General features: G+C 41.7%; 1 protein-coding gene across 2 annotated transcripts in view; it reads right to left on the bottom strand.

The window, feature by feature from the left end:
* Positions 1-20,000, bottom strand: part of pde6a (phosphodiesterase 6A, cGMP-specific, rod, alpha) — a 66,302-nt gene that overhangs the window by 23 nt on the left and 46,279 nt on the right. For both annotated transcript variants that reach the window (XM_079671600.1, XM_079671599.1), the window contains 4 exons: positions 9,113-9,187; positions 7,315-7,398; positions 2,617-2,776; positions 1-1,708 (listed from right to left, as the gene is read on the bottom strand). The exon at positions 1-1,708 is cut by the window's left edge and continues 23 nt beyond it. In XM_079671600.1, coding sequence (XP_079527726.1) covers positions 1,662-1,708; positions 2,617-2,776; positions 7,315-7,398; positions 9,113-9,187 — 366 coding nt within the window. In that variant the 3' untranslated portion in view covers positions 1-1,661. The remainder of the gene's footprint in view (positions 1,709-2,616; positions 2,777-7,314; positions 7,399-9,112; positions 9,188-20,000) is intronic.

Genomic DNA, 20,000 nt, shown 5'->3' with positions numbered 1-20,000 from the left:
CTTATCATTTGTTTAACTTTTTTTGGTAGGGGTGGCATTATCTAACTTTAAAGACAAGCCCCTGCTAGTCACTTGTCCTTGATAAAGCTAATTATGATGCTAATTTGACGTTTTTGTGCCATCTCATGCTACATGCTAAATGAGTAAGCTACTTACTGAACCATCTACTAATGGCAAATAACGTCACCTAAGAATTTGTACAATGCGTAAAAACGTTAGCTCATACTTTGCTTAATACATACAGTTAAGGATGGGATAATCAATGTTACAAAACCAGTCGCAAAGCAATCTCCCCTCTGATATTATCCTTGGGTTAAGATCAGGCGTAGTGTTACAACACTTGGGTTTATTGTTCTCTGAAAGAAAGAAATGATTGGATATTGCAGAAGTCCATATCGCATAACATTTTGATTATGTGTGCAGCCGTACTCAGAATCATCCTGTGTTTTGAGCCACAGTCACACCGACACTAAACTGTACAGGATGAAATAAACTCACACACAGCTCAGTAAACACACAAACACCAAGTCATAAACAGAGATGCATCTTTACTAATTTCTGCAAAAAAAATACAAGCAATTCATCTCCTCAGTAAAACCTACAGTCAATAATATATATCATGTGCTGCCATCATCACAGACGTAGCATACCGAACGTTACTCTTTCTGGTTTTTAATTCAGATTTTTAATACAGATACTGTATGTGGCTGCGAGGGAGTGCTGCGTCCTGTGAGTGTGTGTGTGTGTGTGTGTGTGTGTGTGTGTGTGTGTGTGTGTGTGTGTGTGTGTGTGTGTGTGTGTGTGTGTGTGTGTGTGTGTGTGTGTGTGTGTGTGTGTGTGTGTGTGTGTGTGTGTGTGTGTTGTCAGGGAGTAATTTCCCCTGCATGTCATCTTTTGCCCTCTGACGCAGATGCCCACTACCTCCCTTAAGGAGGGTCTGCCCTAGCATATTGTTGATGTTTCCAGTTTGTGACCGGGCAGCTCTCGGTCAGAGATATTTATTGTTGTGGGACACCTGGAACACATCCTCCTCTGGGTGGAGATGACCTCGAGCCATAAGCGACAACTAATGTGATTCAGTGTCCTCAGCTGTTTAGTCTCTCTATTGAAGAATGTTGATTATTACACTCTGAACTAGTTGGAGCTAGAGGAGGGGTCTTCAGGATTGATGGTGGCGTCTCTACCGTGTGGTCAGACCGTGGCCCGTGACATGTTTTGTGAATTCTCCGGCCGAAGCTCCAAATAAACCGTCAGTGTTTGCCATCAAAGCTCCAGCTCTCCTCGTGTCTCTGTGTCCTTCTCCTATTGCTTCAGAAGTTTCCCTGTGTGTTAGCTTCCCTAGAGTTAGTGCTGCTCTGCATGAATGAGGTGTGAATGGGTGAATGACTCGTAGTGTGTAGAGAGCTTTGAGGGGTCGAGAAGACCTGATAAAAAGATTTATAAGTACAGTCCATTTACCATTTCCCTCACACTCCAAATGCTATGATACTAAGTGCATTTGATGAATAATACAGTAGTAGTAAATATACATAAAGCCGAGCAGAAAGAAAGCAAATGAGAAACAGTTGATAGAACAGAAGCAGGTATTTTGAGATTAGAGATAAATACATTGGGGGGACGATAAACATGAAGCAAAGCAACCTGTTGCTGTCGTAGCTTCTCTAGCCGACAATACAAGTCTTTGACTGCGACTGGGCTGCAGCCGCTGCTGCAGGAGGAAGGAAAGACAGAGAGGAAGATATTTTATACCGTTTGAACATTACACCATACAAAATGCTCCTCCACATATTAAAACAGCTTTATGATTTCTGATGTAAAAAGTTTACTTTAGGCTATAAAGGAACTACAGCACGGTCACATGACTTCACGTCACCACCCCTAAGCTAAAGGAGGCTAATGTTGGGCTATAGGAACTACAGCACGGTCACATGACTTCACGTCACCACCGCTAAGCTAAAGGAGGCTAATGTTTGGCTATAAAGGAACTACAGCACGGTCACATGACTTCACGTCACCACCGCTAAGCTAAAGGAGGCTAATGTTGGGCTATAAAGGAACTACAGCAAGGTCACATGACTTCACGTCACCACCGCTAAGCTAAAGGTGGCTAATGTTGGGCTATAAAGGAACTACAGCACGGTCACATGACTTCACGTCACCACCGCTAAGCTAAAGGTGGCTAATGTTGGGTTATAAGGGAACTACAGCACGGTCACATGACTTCACGTCACCACCGCTAAGCTAAAGGAGGCTAATGTTGGGCTATAAAGGAACTACAGCACGGTCACATGACTTCACGTCACCACCGCTAAGCTAAAGGAGGCTAATGTTGGGCTATAAAGGAACTACAGCACAGTCACATGACTTCACGTCACCACCGCTAAGCTAAAGGAGGCTAATGTTGGGCTATAAAGGAACTACAGCACGGTCACATGACTTCACGTCACCACCGCTAAGCTAAAGGTGGCTAATGTTAGGCGTGATGATGTTTAGTCGTCTCATTTAGACACTTGTTAGCAAGCGCTGTTTTTAAATCCACCAGTGGGGTATTTACTCACTTATTTTATGCCGTAGAACAAAACGTTCTTTTTGGTTCTCAGTCTGAGAGTCTCTTACCTTGCTTTGCGGCTGCCGCCGCCTCCTCCTTGGCTGTCTTTGCCCCTTCGATGGCCGCCAGCTTGCCCTCGTACACCTCCTTCAGGGCGTTCCACTCCTTCCTGTTGTTCAGCAGGCGCTCCAGCATCGGGGTGATCTCCACGTGGAAACGACTGAACTCCTGGAGAGGAAGAGATCACACGAATACATTTAAATAATCTTTGACATACAAAACTATCTATCTATCCATCCATCCATCAATCCATCCATCCATCCATCCATCCATCCATCCATCCATCCATCCATCCATCTATCTATCTATCTATCTATCTATCTATCTATCTATCTATCTATCTATCTATCTATCTATCTATCTATATATCTATCTATCTATCTATCTATCTATCTATCTATCCATCCATCCATCCATCCATCCATCCATCCATCCATATATATCTATCTATCTATCTATCCATATATCCATCCATCCATCCATCTATCCATCCATATATATCTATCTATCCATCCATATCTATCTATCTATCTATCTATCTATCTATCTATCTATCTATCTATCTATATATCTATCTATCTATCTATCTATCTATCTATCTATCCATCCATCCATCCATCCATCCATCCATCCATCCATATATATCTATCTATCTATCTATCCATATATCCATCCATCCATCCATCTATCCATCCATATATATCTATCTATCCATCCATATCTATCTATCTATCTATCTATCTATCTATCTATCTATCTATCTATCTATCTATCTATCTATCTATCTATCTATCTATCTATCTATCTATCTATCTATCTATCTATCTATCTATCTATCCATCCATCCATCCATCCATCCATCCATCCATATATATCTATCTATCTATCTATCCATATATCCATCCATCCATCCATCCATATCTATCTATCTATCTATCTATCTATCTATCTATCTATCTATCTATCTATCTATCTATCTATCTATCTATCTATCTATCTATCTATCTATCTATCTATCTATCTATCTATCTATCTATCTATCTATCCATCCATCCATCCATCCATCCATCCATCCATATATATCTATCTATCTATCTATCCATATATCCATCCATCTATCCATCTATCTACACTGAACACAATTTTTAAACGCAACACTTTTGTTTTTGCTCCGATTTTTCATGAGATGAACTCAAAGATCTAAAACATTTTCTACATTCACAAAATAACAATTTCTCTCAAATATTGTTCACAAATCTGAAAAGATCTGTGATAGTGAGCACTTCTCCTTTGACGAGATAATCCATCCCACCTCACAGGTGAGGCATATCAAGATGCTGATTAGACAGCATGATTATTGCACAGGTGTGCCTTAGGCTGGGCACAATAAAAGGCCACTCTGAAACGTGCATTTTTGCTTTTTTGGGGGGGTCTGGGGGGGGTCCGAAAACCAGTCAGTATCTGGTGTGAGGGGCAGGGTTAGGGTTAGGGGCAGGGGTAGGGTTAGGCCGTTAGGGTAATGTTGTGAATCGAGTGGCCCATGGTGGTGGTGGGGTTATGGTATGGGCAGGCGTATGTTATGGACGATGAACACAGGCCACTCGATTCACAACATTACCCTAACCCTACCCGGGTTTTGGCAAACTATCCATCACACTTAGAGAGATCTAAAGCATAGTGACCATGTGCTGAGATGCATGTTGCAACATTTTATTTTTGAATAAAATGTGATTTTTTTCAACAACTCATTTGTATTTCTTCATTTACTGTATTTCTGTAAACTCAAGCAATCTTTCTCTGCAGAACCCTCTCTGTACAGAGCACAGCCCATAACAGATGAAAGTGCTTTAGATGATGCTCAGCAGTGTGTAGTTGGGTGGTCACACGATCTAGTATTATGAATGAAGTGTGTTATATTTGGTGCTAAAGTGTGCATTTGGTAAGTGTTTCTGTAGTTTTGAGTGCAGTTCTTCACTTAGCAGGAGAAATTAGGTGTTTTGCACTTTGGGTGTGTGGTTTTGTGAATTGTGTTTAGTGTTCTGAGAAACTGAGCAATTAAAAAAAAAAATGTGTGTTAGCAATCGAGAAAAACTGTAAGAGGATGGTAGACTGCACACTGACACACTCTGTCACTCTGGTTGCCCTCTTATGATGCTGCTGTCTTTTAATATATGATTATTTCTGAGCCGCTAGTTCGTTCCTCGCAGATTCTTCAGTCTCATCAGCCTCATCCTTCCATCAGTCCCAGTCGACGCCTCCAGCACACTTCCAGTGTCTGACTCCACATGATATTGTCCTGATGCTGTAAGGGTGATGCCCCATGATCACACACTGACCCCTCTGAGTGCCAAGGACCTCATATTATGTCTGTCATTAATGTTACATCACCCATTATAACAATTTGCTTTCCTTTTTCTCTTCTCTTAACTGAATAGCCCTGTCTTTAAGTATAATACAATGTACAGTCTTTTTCCTGCACCATTTGAAGGCTTCAAAACAGGCCTTTTTACTGTATGTGTTTGGAGAAATGACACAATCCATGGCCCAGAATTGTACTTTATAAACTCTGAATCTTGAGGTGCTTGAAGAAATTCAAACTGGCTAAGCCGGCCAGGTTATATGCCTTTTTTGGAGCCCTTTTTTGCAATATTTATTAAAATGTCAGTAGTTATTTAAACAAACCACTATCTGCGGATAATACAAGCAACCATACAAAGCCCTTTATCTAGAGAGCCATTGAAGCCCATGAAGAATTTACCCTTCCACACATCTTTTCAACTGCTGTAAGTTAGGGCACTGTCTGCAGAAAATTAAAAATATTCTTCATTTGCAGTATTTTTTTTAAAAAGTGTTCAGAAAGACTGCATCAATTATATGTTATATATAATATCAATATTTGTATTAACTAACCAAAGTCAATTTAAATAGTGGGCAAAATGGGTTAATTGCCATGCATGTGGTGTTTGATATAGTTTACGTTCAATTTCAACTATTTTAGGCAGAAAAACGTATATTGAACAAACCTTTTTTAATAGTTCACTATAATTTAGAAAGTTTTTTGTGAGAAATCATTTCAGAAGTAAAGTTTTTTTTCATTTTAAATTTTAAATGTTTGCCCACAACATCATTAAATTATACATTTTTATAAATGTTTAAAAATTATGAATCCATTTATTTTTTGTATTTCCTTGAGGCTGGGAAGATATCCAGCATGTAGTCCAACATGCAGATGTTCTAAGGCAAGTAAGTATAAATTTAACATGGAAAAGGAAATAAAATACGTTTCATAGGAGGACGTGGATTTATTTTCTCTCACCTTGTAATTACACAATCAAACAATCTATAATTTAGATATGGCCTTCACTCATAAACATTTTTTTGTTGAATTGGACACATTTTTCGAAGCTCTATTGACTGACATGCAATGACTGGTGGAAGAATCTGCGAGGAATTAACTAGGAGCAGAGAAATAATCATATATTAAAAGACAGCAGCATCATCATAAGAGGCCAACAAGAGTGACAGAGTGTGTCAGTGTGCTGAAGGATAGACCAGCTACCCAGGCCAGGGGTAAAAATGCTGCTGCCGGAGTACTGACTGGAAGTAGTGCTGATATCAAGTCTACCATCCTCTTAAAATACTCTGTCCAACAATATCAGTCTCACGAAGAAAGGTTTTTTAACACTTATTCAAAATAGCAGAGAAACATGCATTCTTGTTCTCAGGAGGGGACTGTAAAAGTACTTTATTTCTGGTAGAAGTCAAACTAGAACCGAGTCCAACAGTGTCAGTTTCCTTAAGAACTTGTGGTAACAAATATTTGTATCACTCGTCAAATATAGCAGGAAAAATGAAGAGCAGCTGATTTGGAAAAACAAACTCGAGAGGCGGCTGAGTGTCCGCAGTGGAGAACCGCTGCATAGTTTAAATCTCCTAACAATGTTTTCCATTTTAGACAGAGGCTTATTATATTTACAGCCTTTAGTAACATCCATTTTATGGGCTCAATATGTGTCTTGGCCGTTTTCGTTGTGATCGCTAAATTCCCCTTGTTTATAATAATCACCGTTCCAGATACTGTAGTGATTCAAGTGTGATTTTAGCAAACGAGTGCTTTTGTTTTGAAATCACTTCCGTGAGTTTGGCCCCTCCCCTCGCTCCAAGGACCATTAGACCATTTAGTAAGGTAAAAAGCAAAAAGGCCTCTCAGACGATCTAAAGTTTACGTGTTTAATAAAGAAAAACAATTGGACGGTAGATACACGGATTCATAACACTCATCTGTTTGCATCGTGCTAATTATTTACCCATATATCATATTCCATTTACTTCGACGCTTCTTGCAATATTTCTATTTTCCGTGTATTAACTTGTACATCTCAAAACATTCTCTTGCACTATTCTGTTTTATGTCCTATATATATTCATGTTGCCCTGTTGGAGGAGGACTTCAGTTTGTCATTGACATATCTACACTAGCTGATGATCACATGGTGTTAACGACTTGAAACTTGAATCAGAGGGTGTGAGGAAAGTCGATTTTCAACACCTAAGCCATTTTGAAATTAAGTCACCCAGCAACATGTCAAGTTAAAATCAATTCCTATGTCAGACTTTACAGGTGTTAGACCTTCAGAACAATGCAGCTACAGGTGTTTATAGCAGCGAGTGTTGGCTAGGTTAAAAGCAGGTGTGTGATGTCTGACCTTGTACACAAAAGCACAAACGAAGTCGATGAAGCCACACTGCATCTTCGGCAGTTCGTCTGACTTGCCTCTGTCCATCATGGGCTGGAGAGGAGAGAGAGAAATGTGTTAAAAACACTCATCAACTCGACTGCTGAGCACATGCATCTTCATCTCTTTATGGAAACAACTTGATATTTGTCTGTTAATGTTACACATGGAGCTGCTGTGATGCAAGTCAAATTTCAGACTTGATCTGCCCATTAAAGTATTATCCTATCGTATCATAAACAAGGTACGTTTATTAATACAGCATATTTCAACATAAGGGAATTCAAAGCGCTTTACAAAAGTATAACGTTGTTAGGATATAGTCCAACAGAAACATGCTACGTAGCTAAAGCTATTTAGCACCGATTGGAAGCTAACCCTAACCCACGTCACCGCCGCTAAGCTAAAGGTGGCTAATGTTGGGTTATAAAGGAACTACAGCACGGTCACATGACTTCACGTCACCACCGCTAAGCTAAAGGAGGCTAATGTTGGGCTATAAAGGAACTACAGCACGGTCACATGACTTCACGTCACCACCGCTAAGCTAAAGGAGGCTAATGTTGGGCTATAAAGGAACTACAGCACGGTCACATGACTTCAGGTCACCACCGCTAAGCTAAAGGTGGCTAATGCTGGGCTATAAAGGAACTACAGCACGGTCACATGACTTCACGTCACCACGCTAAGCTAAAGGTGGCTAATGTTGGGCTATAAAGGAACTACAGCACGGTCACATGACTTCACGTCACCACGCTAAGCTAAAGGAGGCTAATGTTGGGATATAAAGGAACTACAGCACGGTCACATGACTTCACGTCACCACGCTAAGCTAAAGGTGGCTAATGTTGGGCTATAAAGGAACTACAGCACGGTCACATGACTTCACGTCACCACCGCTAAGCTAAAGGAGGCTAATGTTGGGCTATAAAGGAACTACAGCACGGTCACATGACTTCACGTCACCACCGCTAAGCTAAAGGTGGCTAATGTTGGGCTATAAAGGAACTTCATGCTGGCTGTAATCGCCCACCTACATTTGAGAACATAGTTTGAGCCTCTGCAAAGTGTTCTGTGAGTCACAGCAGAAGAAAACAAACTGATCAAATGAAACGTCCTCCCCGCCGACACAGAGGCTATTAAACTGTGAGGTGAGAGAGAGTGGGATGTTGAAGGACACGAGGCGACTCTCTCTCTATTTCACTGCTCCACTTAATGGCCTGAGCATCAGCTCCGCTCAGGGAACTGAATCTGTCCTTTCATTCTGTTTTCAGCCGTGAGTCTGTCTCTTGTTCTGCTCTCCATCCCAAACAGAAGAAGACTCGTCTGATTAATACCCATCTGTCCTGTCCACCAAATCCTCTGTTTTTCCTCTCAAAGTTTTACTAAATACAATACAAAGGGGCTTTATTGGCATGACCACGTTTTAAACATAGTATTGCCAAAGCATTCCGCACACTCATTACTCACTCATCTGGGATCTAACGGTGTACTTTTACTCAACGTTCTACTTCTGTACGATAGGTACTATCAGACCTTTGAGGGACTGGTACTTTACTTGAGATTTGTTTTTGAGTACTCAGATATTGTACTTGAGTAAAAGTAGAAGTACTCAGATCTTGTTCTTGAGTAAAAGTAGAAGTACTCAGATCTTGTACTTGAGTAAAAGTAGAAGTACCAGAGTATAAGTTACTCAAATGTGTACTTCAGAACTTTGTTATATTCCCCCTCTGGGTCTCTATAAAACCTGGTTTTAGGGTCTCCTCACAATGGGGGTCTGCTCCAGGACGCTCCTCTCCAGGTCTCCCTGCTCCCAGAACTCTGCAGCCACCGACAGCGCCACCTACAGGGGAACAGAGGAGTTTAATGAGTCAGTGGAAGATCATTTGACTCGTAGGTGCAAAAAAAAAGACGATACAAAAATAAATAATCTAGAACCATTTAGTCATTTGATCATAAATGACCTCGACGCTCTCTAGACAGTTTGCACAGCTGTGTGCATCACTCTTTAGTGTCCCCTGGTCTCCCGGCTGTGTGCATCACTCTTTAGTGTCCCCTGGTCTCCAGCTGTGTGCGTCACTCTTTATTGTCCCCTGGTCTCCAGCTGTGTGCGTCACTCTTTAGTGTCTCCTGGTCTCCCAGCTGTGTGCGTCACTCTTTAGTGTCCCCTGGTCTCCCAGCTGTGTGCGTCACTCTTTAGTGCTCCCTTGTCTCCCAGCTGTGTGCATCACTCTTTAGTGTCCCCTGGTCTCCAAGCTGTGTGCGTCACTCTTTAGTGCTCCCTTGTCTCCCCGCTGTGTGCGTCACTCTTTAGTGCTCCCTTGTCTCCCAGCTGTGTGCGTCACTCTTTAGTGTCCCCTGGTCTCCCAGCTGTGTGCGTCACTCTTTAGTGCTCCCTTGTCTCCCAGCTGTGTGCGTCACTCTTTAGTGTCCCCTGGTCTCCAGCTGTGTGCGTCACTCTTTATTGTCCCCTGGTCTCCAGCTGTGTGCGTCACTCTTTAGTGTCTCCTGGTCTCCCAGCTGTATGCGTCACTCTTTAGTGTCCCCTGGTCTCCCAGCTGTGTGCGTCACTCTTTAGTGCTCCCTTGTCTCCCAGCTGTGTGCGTCACTCTTTAGTGTCCCCTGGTCTCCAGCTGTGTGCGTCACTCTTTATTGTCCCCTGGTCTCCAGCTGTGTGCGTCACTCTTTAGTGTCTCCTGGTCTCCCAGCTGTGTGCGTCACTTTTTAGTGTCCCCTGGACTCCCAGCTGTGTGCGTCACTTTTTAGTGTCCCCAGGGGCCTCATTTATAAAAGGATATACGCTCAAAAAATGGCGTGCGCCAGTTTTTACGCAATGTTTGCGATTTATAAACTACTAACTTGACGGAAAAACTTGCGGTCCTCCACGCAAACTCTAACCCATGCGTACGCACTAAGCACAAAAACGGGAGAGACGAGAAGCTGCGACACCGTTGGCAGAAGGAAGAATGGAGAGAAATATGTGGAAATAATACCATAAATAAAATGTTACCACTCATTCGTCATATATGAAGAATTCATTTTCACAAATTGATCAAAGCCAATCTTAAAATGATTAAACAAACGCCTGTTTGAGACTCCTCAGTGCACACAAAAACATAACTGGGAGAAATAAATAAATACGGATATGTTATTTAAAACCACCTCGGATATGTTGTGTTAATGTTATGAAATGTTTTCTCATAAATGATGCGGTAAGCAGGAGGACAGGATTACGTCTAAACTGACGCCGTGTTGCATTTCTATAGGATGTAGATACGAGCATGGTTTTATATTTAATACATGTTTAATCTTGTTTTATGCTGTTTGCCAAGACTTGATAAGTCGCTCGTAAAACACAGGAGGTATGGAAACTAAGAGCACCATATGTGGTCAATTGTACAGCTAATATAACACAACACATTAGTTTTATTTCCTTTAACTGGTGGATATAGAGTTGCTGCGGTGGGGGGGGGGGGGGGGGGGGGGGGCGGGGTTGAGATGCACAGGCTGCAGTGGAGACGCTGCGCACAGCTGATCGACAGCTGGGACACAAACCACCAAATACAAAAACATAATTCAGATCCAGTCGTCATGACTCCACTCCGGAGGGATTCCCCGATAATTTCTTAGAGTTTCTCATCAAGGGGGGGGGGTCTCCTGTCCCCGGTACAAACACACTGCCTGAGGAAGGCTATGTGTATTGTTTTTGTCATTAACCTTTTTCGGACCACTTATTTATTTATTTTGGTGACGATCCGACCTCCATGCTGCTGCTCTGGTTCTAACTACATCCACTAAACAATATGATTTATCTCGACCTCCCGAAAATAACCAGAATCTGACACGGTGTGTGAAATGTCTTTTTTAGCTGTTCTGTCCTCATTTCCTGCGATCTTCTCCATGCAGTCAGTCAGAATGAATGAATGAAAGGGCGTTTCTTTGACTATATATAGGCAAATATGGGCGTTACGTGAAGCCTGCAAAAGCTGCACCGCATTTCGAGTCGGTTGTGATTTATAAAGGGAAACCGGCGTAGGAAGTCTCGTACGCACTTTCCTCGCCGGTACGCAATGTTTGGTGAATCGGAAAATGTCGGAACATTTTTGTACCTATCTTTTGGATTTCTACTACGTAAGCAACCTTCCCGCGTGAATCCTACGCACGGCGTTATAAATGAGGTCCCTGGTCTCCCACCGTGTGCGTCACTTTTTAGTGTCCCCGGGTCTCCGTTGTGTTGAGCTTCTTGCAGCGTTTTGTCTTTTAGTAAACGCTGCGCATGTTTCCTCAACAAGTTGCTGAAGATGTTTCTTCATGTGGAACATTTGGGTTTTGGAACATTTGGGTTTTTATATCTGCATCCTTATATCTGCACGTTTCTCCTGATGGACGTGTTTTGATCATTGTATTGCATTTGCACCTGACAGCCACCATAACAAACAGTTGAAAAACTCAAATGTAACTCAAAGTGAAATGCACATGACATGAAACAGAGCGAGTCCTCACAGACGAGGAGTTTGGCATTTTATGCTTGTATGATTTCTTGATTTTTAAAGATGTTCAGTGCTACATTCTGGTGTTACTGTCCTTTATTAGAAACATGCTGTCACATTCAAAAGCCTCAGTTGGAGCTTTATTACCACGGGGCTGATTTGAGTGTCATTTGAACAATGAGAAACCCTTGTTGTTAAATTCAGCCCACAAAGCGTTCACGATGTTCCCTAAATGAGAGTCTTATAATCACAGCTCACGAGGCAGTTTCAGGCTTTGTGTTTTGACAAGATGAAAGCCTGAGAGGAGCAGCGTGAGATCTGGTGAATAATATGTGAATTCTGCATTCAGGACAGAAAGAGTTAGTCATGAAGCCAGTTATGGGGAACAATTGCCACGAGGCAGCTGCAGCAGATATTCAGTGTGCGTGGGAAGCAGAACGAAAAGTAAAATATCAGCTATAAAAATGTCAGCGGCATATTTTAAGTGAGCATCTGAAGCTTTTCCCCTCGTTCCATAACATCTAACAGAAGGCCGCGTATCATCGCCGAGAGAATCTATCTGTGCTGTGGAAGATTTTTATGTAGGAATCGGAGCATCTTATCAATCTACATCTCAAAGAGCAGCTATACGACACTCAGAGATTAAGAGAATTAAATTCTGGAACCTCTGCACAAGATAACACCCAAAGCAGAGATGGCAAAAGTACACGCCTCCTTTACTCAAGGAGAAGTACAGATACTCGTGTTTTAAAATACGGAAACATGACAACGTTTTCATTGGTCCCTCTTCTTTAGAGAAGACCAGGAAATGATGGATACACGGATCGTGTTCAAATCAATAGGCACGCAATGACTCTAAATAATAATGATCACGCCACCAAACACACATTCAGACTAAAGGAACCAGCCTGTTTGGAAAATGAGAGAAGTAGAAAGTACAGGTATTTGTGTTCAACATGTGAGAAGTAGAAAGTACAGGTATTTGTGTTCAACATGTGAGAAGTAGAAAGTACAGGTATTTGAGTTCAACATGTAAGAAGTAGAAAGTACAGGTATTTGTGTTCAACATGTGAGAAGTAGAAAGTACAGGTATTTGAGTTCAACATGTAAGAAGTAGAAAGTACAGGTATTTGTGTTCAACATGTGAGAAGTAGAAAGTACAGGTATTTGTATTCAACATGTAAGAAGTAGAAAGTACAGGTATTTGTGTTCAACATGTAAGAAGTAGAAAGTACAGGTATTTGAGTTCAACATGTAAGAAGTAGAAAGTACAGGTATTTGTGTTCAACATGTAAGAAGTAGAAAGTACAGGTATTTGTATTCAACATGTAAGAAGTAGAAAGTACAGGTATTTGAGTTCAACATGTAAGAAGTAGAAAGTACAGGTATTTGTGTTCAACATGTAAGAAGTAGAAAGTACAGGTATTTGTGTTCAACATGTGAGAAGTCAAAGTAAAAAGTCGTCAGAAAAATAAGTAGTGGAGGAAAGTCCAGAAAAATAATCTTAAAGGTCACATGTCGTGCTTTCCTGGTTATCACCCGTCCCCTTGTGTGTTATGAAGGTTGTTCTGCATGTAAACGGTCTGCAGAGTCAAAACCCTCAAAGTACACCCTGTAGCGAGTAAAACTCTAACACAGAAAGACCTGTCTATGCTGCCCCAGAACGCCTCGTTGGACATTTCTCTTTTTCTTCCTGGGTGCAGTGACGTGCCCATACCCAAATGGACCCATTGGTCCAAATGGACCAATCTGCGGAGCCGTTACGTTGGACCAATCCGCGACCAATTCCTCACACACACACACTGTTAGTCGGTGTGTGAGCACACACACAAAATCCCAGCCAGGCTGCGGGTGTGTGTTCGGGCTGGTTTCGGGCTGGGTTTCGCTGTGTCTCGCAGACGGCCACTGGGCTCACAGGGAGGGGGGCCGGGCAGGAGCTCCAACAAGCCGTGTAGGACAGAGAGTGAATACACATACTATACAGAGATGCTGTTTGAGAAACCAATGTGAGTTTGGAACATTGAACAATGTGAATCTATTCTAGTCGACCTCAATGGAACTATGATCAGTAGAAATGGCCGTGTCATGGGACCTTTAAGTACAGCAACAAAGTATTTGTACTCCACTTCTTCCCAACTCTGGCCCAAAGTGTTTGCAGGGTTTCACGTGACAGCTACTCTCTGGATGTTAGCGTTAGAGTTAGTCATCAAACTACTTTTAGAGCCCAATCCGCAGGAGACGCTGGAGATAGATGTGCTGACAGAGTGTGGGAGGCCGAGCTGACTCACAGGTGCTCAGAGGCTGAAATACAACCAGAAAATATAAAAATAAAGTGGAATAACCTAAAGGCAGGGATTGTGCCATCCAGGAGGAGGAACAGAACAGAACATCTTTTAAAGCTTGGTTTCTAACACGTGTTGGCAGTATGGAAATGATTTGTGTTTCAGTTTGATGTGATCTTCTGTTATATATCTATCAGCCTCTGACGAACATCTGTAACGTCTGAATATTCTCATCATTAAGAGCCTGGAGGTGAGGGAGGTTTGTGAGGAAAAGCCTCAAAATAATTCCAAAAGTCAGAGAAGAGAAAATGAACTTTAAAAAGCTGTATAAGCTTTGAAAAGGATGCGTCATCTCATACTGCAACTATAAACCTCTACTTCAAGAGACCTCAGCTCATGCTTATAATAACTCTAACTCAGGGGTTCCCAACCTTTTTTCCCAAGAGCCCCCCCAAATGACTCCTGTTGGAAGTTGCGCCCCCCCCACCCACACGCACACGGGGGGGGGGGGGGGGGGGTGCGACAGCGGTAATTAAAGTTTAAAAGTCTCAAAAATGCTACAACTACTGTGAAGTATTTTATAAAGGAGGATGAAAGCACTATTGGAGTGACTTTGATGGTTATTGGACTCAGGATTCATTCATTTGGATTCCCGCTGCATGAAGAAATTAAAGGACGGCGGAAGTGGAAACAATTCACAAAGGGATTAAACTGTTTAAAACACATGCTCAAAGTAAGCTGGATTTTGCCGATGTGTTTATGTGGATTCAAAAGTCGTAAATAATCTACAAAATGGAGGAGAACGATCTGATCGGAGCGACTGAGACAAATAAACTGGAACCGGCATGGACCATGACTATGTTTTAAAAATGCGCTTATCCAGACAGCCTGGTTTGGACACTTTACGGGCAGAAGAAACATTTCTATTAAAGAAAGAATTATACATTTCTGTCTTTTTATGCCTTTATTAGCTACTAGCTTGACTTTTTATTAAAATTAATTAATAGATTTTTAAAAATATTTTATTGCAATGTAGAGACAAGGCTTTTAGTGACAATCTTGTTACAATTATATGTAAAAAAAAAAAAAAAGTCTAAATATGATATTTGGCCTCAAATCACCTGAGGCCTGGCACACCCCCTGCGATCTTTGGCGCGCCCCCCAGGTTAGGAACCACTGCTCTAACTGACAGGATGGGAAACAAAAGTCCAGTGTAGAAATGTACAAAGACAAGTTAACCTAAAGACTGAATTCCAGTTTCACTTAATCAATCCAAAAATATAATTAAGTAACTGCAAATAAAATCCAACAAGCTTTAACGTCTCCAAATGAAACACTGCACTTTAAAAATAAGAACACGGACTATTTTGTAGGCCTGTGTAAACAAGCTCAGAAGCAGGTAACGGCCCGTCCACACAGCGGCGTGCGTTGAAGCTTCAACGCTTCTGCCCATTCACTTTGAATGGGGTGACGTCACGCTTTGCCGAACTGCATTGTGGGAGCAAAGCGTAGCAATGTTCAACTTTTGAAGCTTCGACGGAAGCGTCAGCCAATCGAATCATATGCCAGTACAAACTCTAGCCAATCAAACCGCTGCTTGTGTGTTCGGGGCGGGAGATTTAGGTGATTGGTTGTTGGTCGGGCTTCAGACACGCCCGCCGGCAAGCGATAACGCACGCCGCTGTGTGGACGGGCAAAGTGCGAGCTTACGACCAATCAGATCAACTCCTTTTTAGACAGGTTTTTATAGAAATGGATCAAAAAGAGAGAGAATCTTTGTTCCTGAAACTTTCAGAGTCTCTTTCCACAGAGGGGACACATGTTGATGTAGAAGAGACATGAAGAAAAGGGGACACATGTTGATGTAGAGGAGACATGAAGAAGAGGGGACACATGTTGATGTAGAAGAGACGTGAAGAAGAGGGGACACATGTTGATGTAGAAGAGACATGGAGAAGAGGGGACACATGTTGATGTAGAAGAGACATGAGGAAGAGGGGACACATGTTGATGTAGAAGAGACAGGAAGAAGAGGGGACACATGTTGATGTAGAAGAGACATGGAGAAGAGGGGACACATGTTGATGTAGAAGAGACATGAAGAAGAGGGGACACATGTTGATGTAGAAGAGACATGAAGAAGAGGGGACACATGTTGATGTAGAAGAGACATGGAGAAGAGGGGACACATGTTGATGTAGAAGAGACATGAAGAAGAGGGGACACATGTTGATGTAGAAGAGACATGAAGAAGAGGGGACACATGTTGATGTAGAAGAGACATGAGGAAGAGGGGACACATGTTGATGTAGAAGAGACATGAAGAAGAGGGGACACATGTTGATGTAGAAGAGACATGAAGAAGAGGGGACACATGTTGATGTAGAAGAGACATGAAGAAGAGGGGACACATGTTGATGTAGAAGAGACATGGAGAAGAGGGGACACATGTTGATGTAGAAGAGACATGGAGAAGAGGGGACACATGTTGATGTAGAAGAGACATGAAGAAGAGGGGACACGTGCTGATGTAGAAGAGACATGAAGAAGTGGGGACACATGTTGATGTAGAAGAGACATGAAGAAGAGGGGACACATGTTGATGTAGAAGAGACATGAAGAAGAGGGGACACGTGCTGATGTAGAAGAGACATGAAGAAGTGGGGACACATGTTGATGTAGAAGAGACATGAAGAAGAGGGGACACATGTTCATGTAGAAGAGACATGGAGAAGAGGGGACACATGTTGATGTAGAAGAGACATGAAGAAGTGGATGTTGCAGAATAACTGATTTTGGGTTGTTGGTGTACGGCTGTATTTGTTTTGATGTAACGTGGCTATCGATCTATAGTTCTCTAGCACATGTTTGCTATCTAGGTAGCTTCTATTCCCAAATAGGTGGTTAACATAATTTAAATTAGCATTATTATTTGTTTAACTTACAGTGCTGACCTGTGGACAATGTGGAAACATGAGGTGAACGGCTGGCCACACAGTCTAAGAGTTAGAGGGTAGATTACCTTCTTCCTGTGAGGCACGGCCTACATAAAGTGGATGTTATTTATATATAAAGTCTTGCACCCTGCAATTGAAACTGAACAAACCAAACTTAAGATTGAATAGTTTTTTGAAGAAGTCACTGCCCTATTTTAAATAAAACCCCCATCAAGTGAAGCATGGCTGAGGTTTCGAGGTGATTAGATGTTGTCAAAGTTCAGTGTTCCTCATTCACAGTAATTACTGTCACCGAGTGGAGCTACTTTCTGTTCTGTTTCTATCTGGAAGGAAGGAAGGAACAAGCAGACAGTCTCTTTTAATGATGCTTGCGAACAACAGACACCACTGATCTAGAAATAGAAAGGTATCATGGAATAATACAACAAGTGAAGTATAATTCATGCATTTGCCCTAAATGTTGGGTTTTTTCTAGGGATGTCCCGATCACCTTTTTTTGCTCCCGATCCGATTCCGATCATTTGATTTTGACAATTTGCCGATACCGATTTTTCCCGATCCGATCTTTATGCAATGCATTAAGAGAAAAAAAAGCATTCAAGTTGTCCCTTAAGGTTATTTTTTTATTTAAATTGGATATTTTATCCAACATGGATATAGCTTCTTTCTTTCACAGCAGCATTGGATCAGTTCAGTTGTGCAGCATTGGATCAAAACAAAATAAAGCTTATCAGTACTCGTTAGCTTACTGCTACAGTTAGACACTGCGCCCACTCTGTTGCCAGATTTGAGAGAAATAAGCAGGTCTATGAAAACAAGCCCCAAAGAAGCAACACATACATGATGTTGTGTCATTTGAAACCAAAACTAAGGCCTCAGGATGACTTTAAGACTTGAACATGGTCATTTTTGTTTTGTAACATTGAATAAAAAATGTAAAAAAAGTATTTAAAAAAAAAAAAAAAAATCCTGATCCCCGATTTTTTTCTCCCGATTCCGATCTTTTGAAAATCACGTGATCGGCTCCGATCCCCGATCACGTGATCGGATCGGGACATCTCTAGTTTTTTCCCGCCTTCTTTCACACATTTTAATGGAGATTTTACCAAATTATTTTACATAATCCATCGACTGCAACCCTGTTTCCTCAAAATTACGTTCCCACTGAACTAAACTGCATTCTCGATTAAGTTAAGCTAGACATTTATTTGCTCCCACATTACGTTTGTTTTGGACGTAACTCAAATACGTTTATTTTCTACATATATTTGTCATTTATTGTCACAGTAGTTGCTTAGTATAGAGAATGTCACATCCGGAAGTAAGTATTCTCTCTAATGTCGATTGATTTGACAGTGATATCTGCACTACTCATCAACTCAAAAACACCAGATTATCCTTGGTGCATTCACACCAGCCTTGTGTAGTCCGGTTGAATCGAACCCTGGTGCGTTTAGCCGCTTGGTGCGGTTCATTTGGGTCGGTGTGAACGCAGTCCGAGACCTCTTAAGTGAACTAAACAACCGGACTCTGGTCCGCTAAAATAGGTGGTCTCGGAGCGCTTGCTTGGAAACTCTGGAGCGGTTCATCGCTGGTGTGAACGCAGTCCGCATTAAAACATAGGAAGCGTAGTATTTACGAGTCACAAGAACGCGGATATCTTCAAAATCTTTAGCGAAAGAGTCTTTCAAGACATCCGCGGTTGTTTGGTGAAAGAGTGAAGCAGAATGAAGTGTCAGTGATGCAAATTAGTCGCTTTTCGGCGCCTCCCGCTTTTTTAACGCTGCTTTGGGTGACTTGTGTAATTCGTGGAGAACCGAAGAGTTTTCGTTTTGGGGGGGGGGGGGGTCCGTCCGTTAGTCCGTCCGTTAGTCCGTCCGTTAGTCCGTCCAACTGACGGAAAACTTCTCACTTCAAAAAAGAAGAAGAAATCTAGATCGTAAAATAATTAAACAAGCGAGTGCCTGTTTTTCCTGGCCAAGGACAGGTTCCTTAAACACAACACGAGCGTAACGTGTCTTCACCATAGGGTCTTCATGTGGTTATTTCTCGTCTGAAAGGAGTAACGGAGAGCATCGGAACACCGCTCCAGCTCTTCAAATATTGCAGTACCCATAAGGAGCCGTACACATGCCGCAGTGTTTGCTGTGTCTTTAGTTGTAAGCACAGTGGCGATCTGTTGTTATTAGCATCTGGTTAGCTAGCTATGCTAACGAATTTAAAGATCTTTTCTACAACCAGGTGGAAGAGAGCTCTCTCCTGAGAGGCTCAAATAACCTCAGCTCAGTGAGGTTAAGGCACACCTTGATATGATCATTATAGTTATTAATGAGACATTAGAGACTAAATGAAAAACAGGTATAAAATACTATATGACAGTAACAAAAAAGTTGTTAAAAATAACAAGAATAGAGTTTAAAAGGGGAGTGATTTGTAAAACATCCAAAAAGAAAAATCTGCTTACAGTTCTGTTTCAAATGGGTGTTGAGAGATGTATCCATAGATCTCCTCATGTTGCCCTCAAAGTGCACCAGATCGATGCTTTTAGAGGAGGGTAGGTCCCCCCCACTAAAATCATGTTCACATGGATACTAAATACATTTGCACACATCTTGTGTCCATATCTTTCTGCTTTGGTGGTCATGCCACACTGTGCACATGCTTGGATATCTGGATTAAGAGGTTTCTTTTTCTTTGCACAGCATGAAAGAAAGGCAAAATGAATTGGCTCTGATTTTAGTTTTTTTAAGCAGAGATTGAGTTCAATAATTTGTACGACCCTCGGAGGATGTTGTAAAAATTGAAAGAAAAAAGGTTCCCCACCCCTGCTGTAAATAATAATAAAAACCCTTGATTTATAACTTAAAATCTCTGTCTCTATTGATCTGAGCATATTATAAAGAATAGCCAGTTCATTGAAGCATTAT

The sequence above is a fragment of the Notothenia rossii genome, assembly GCF_949606895.1.
Source record: "Notothenia rossii genome assembly, chromosome: 3".
Lineage (NCBI taxonomy): Eukaryota > Metazoa > Chordata > Actinopteri > Perciformes > Nototheniidae > Notothenia > Notothenia rossii.
The sequence above is the reverse complement of the archived record's forward strand: the minus strand, read 5'-3'. Positions and strand labels throughout refer to the sequence as shown.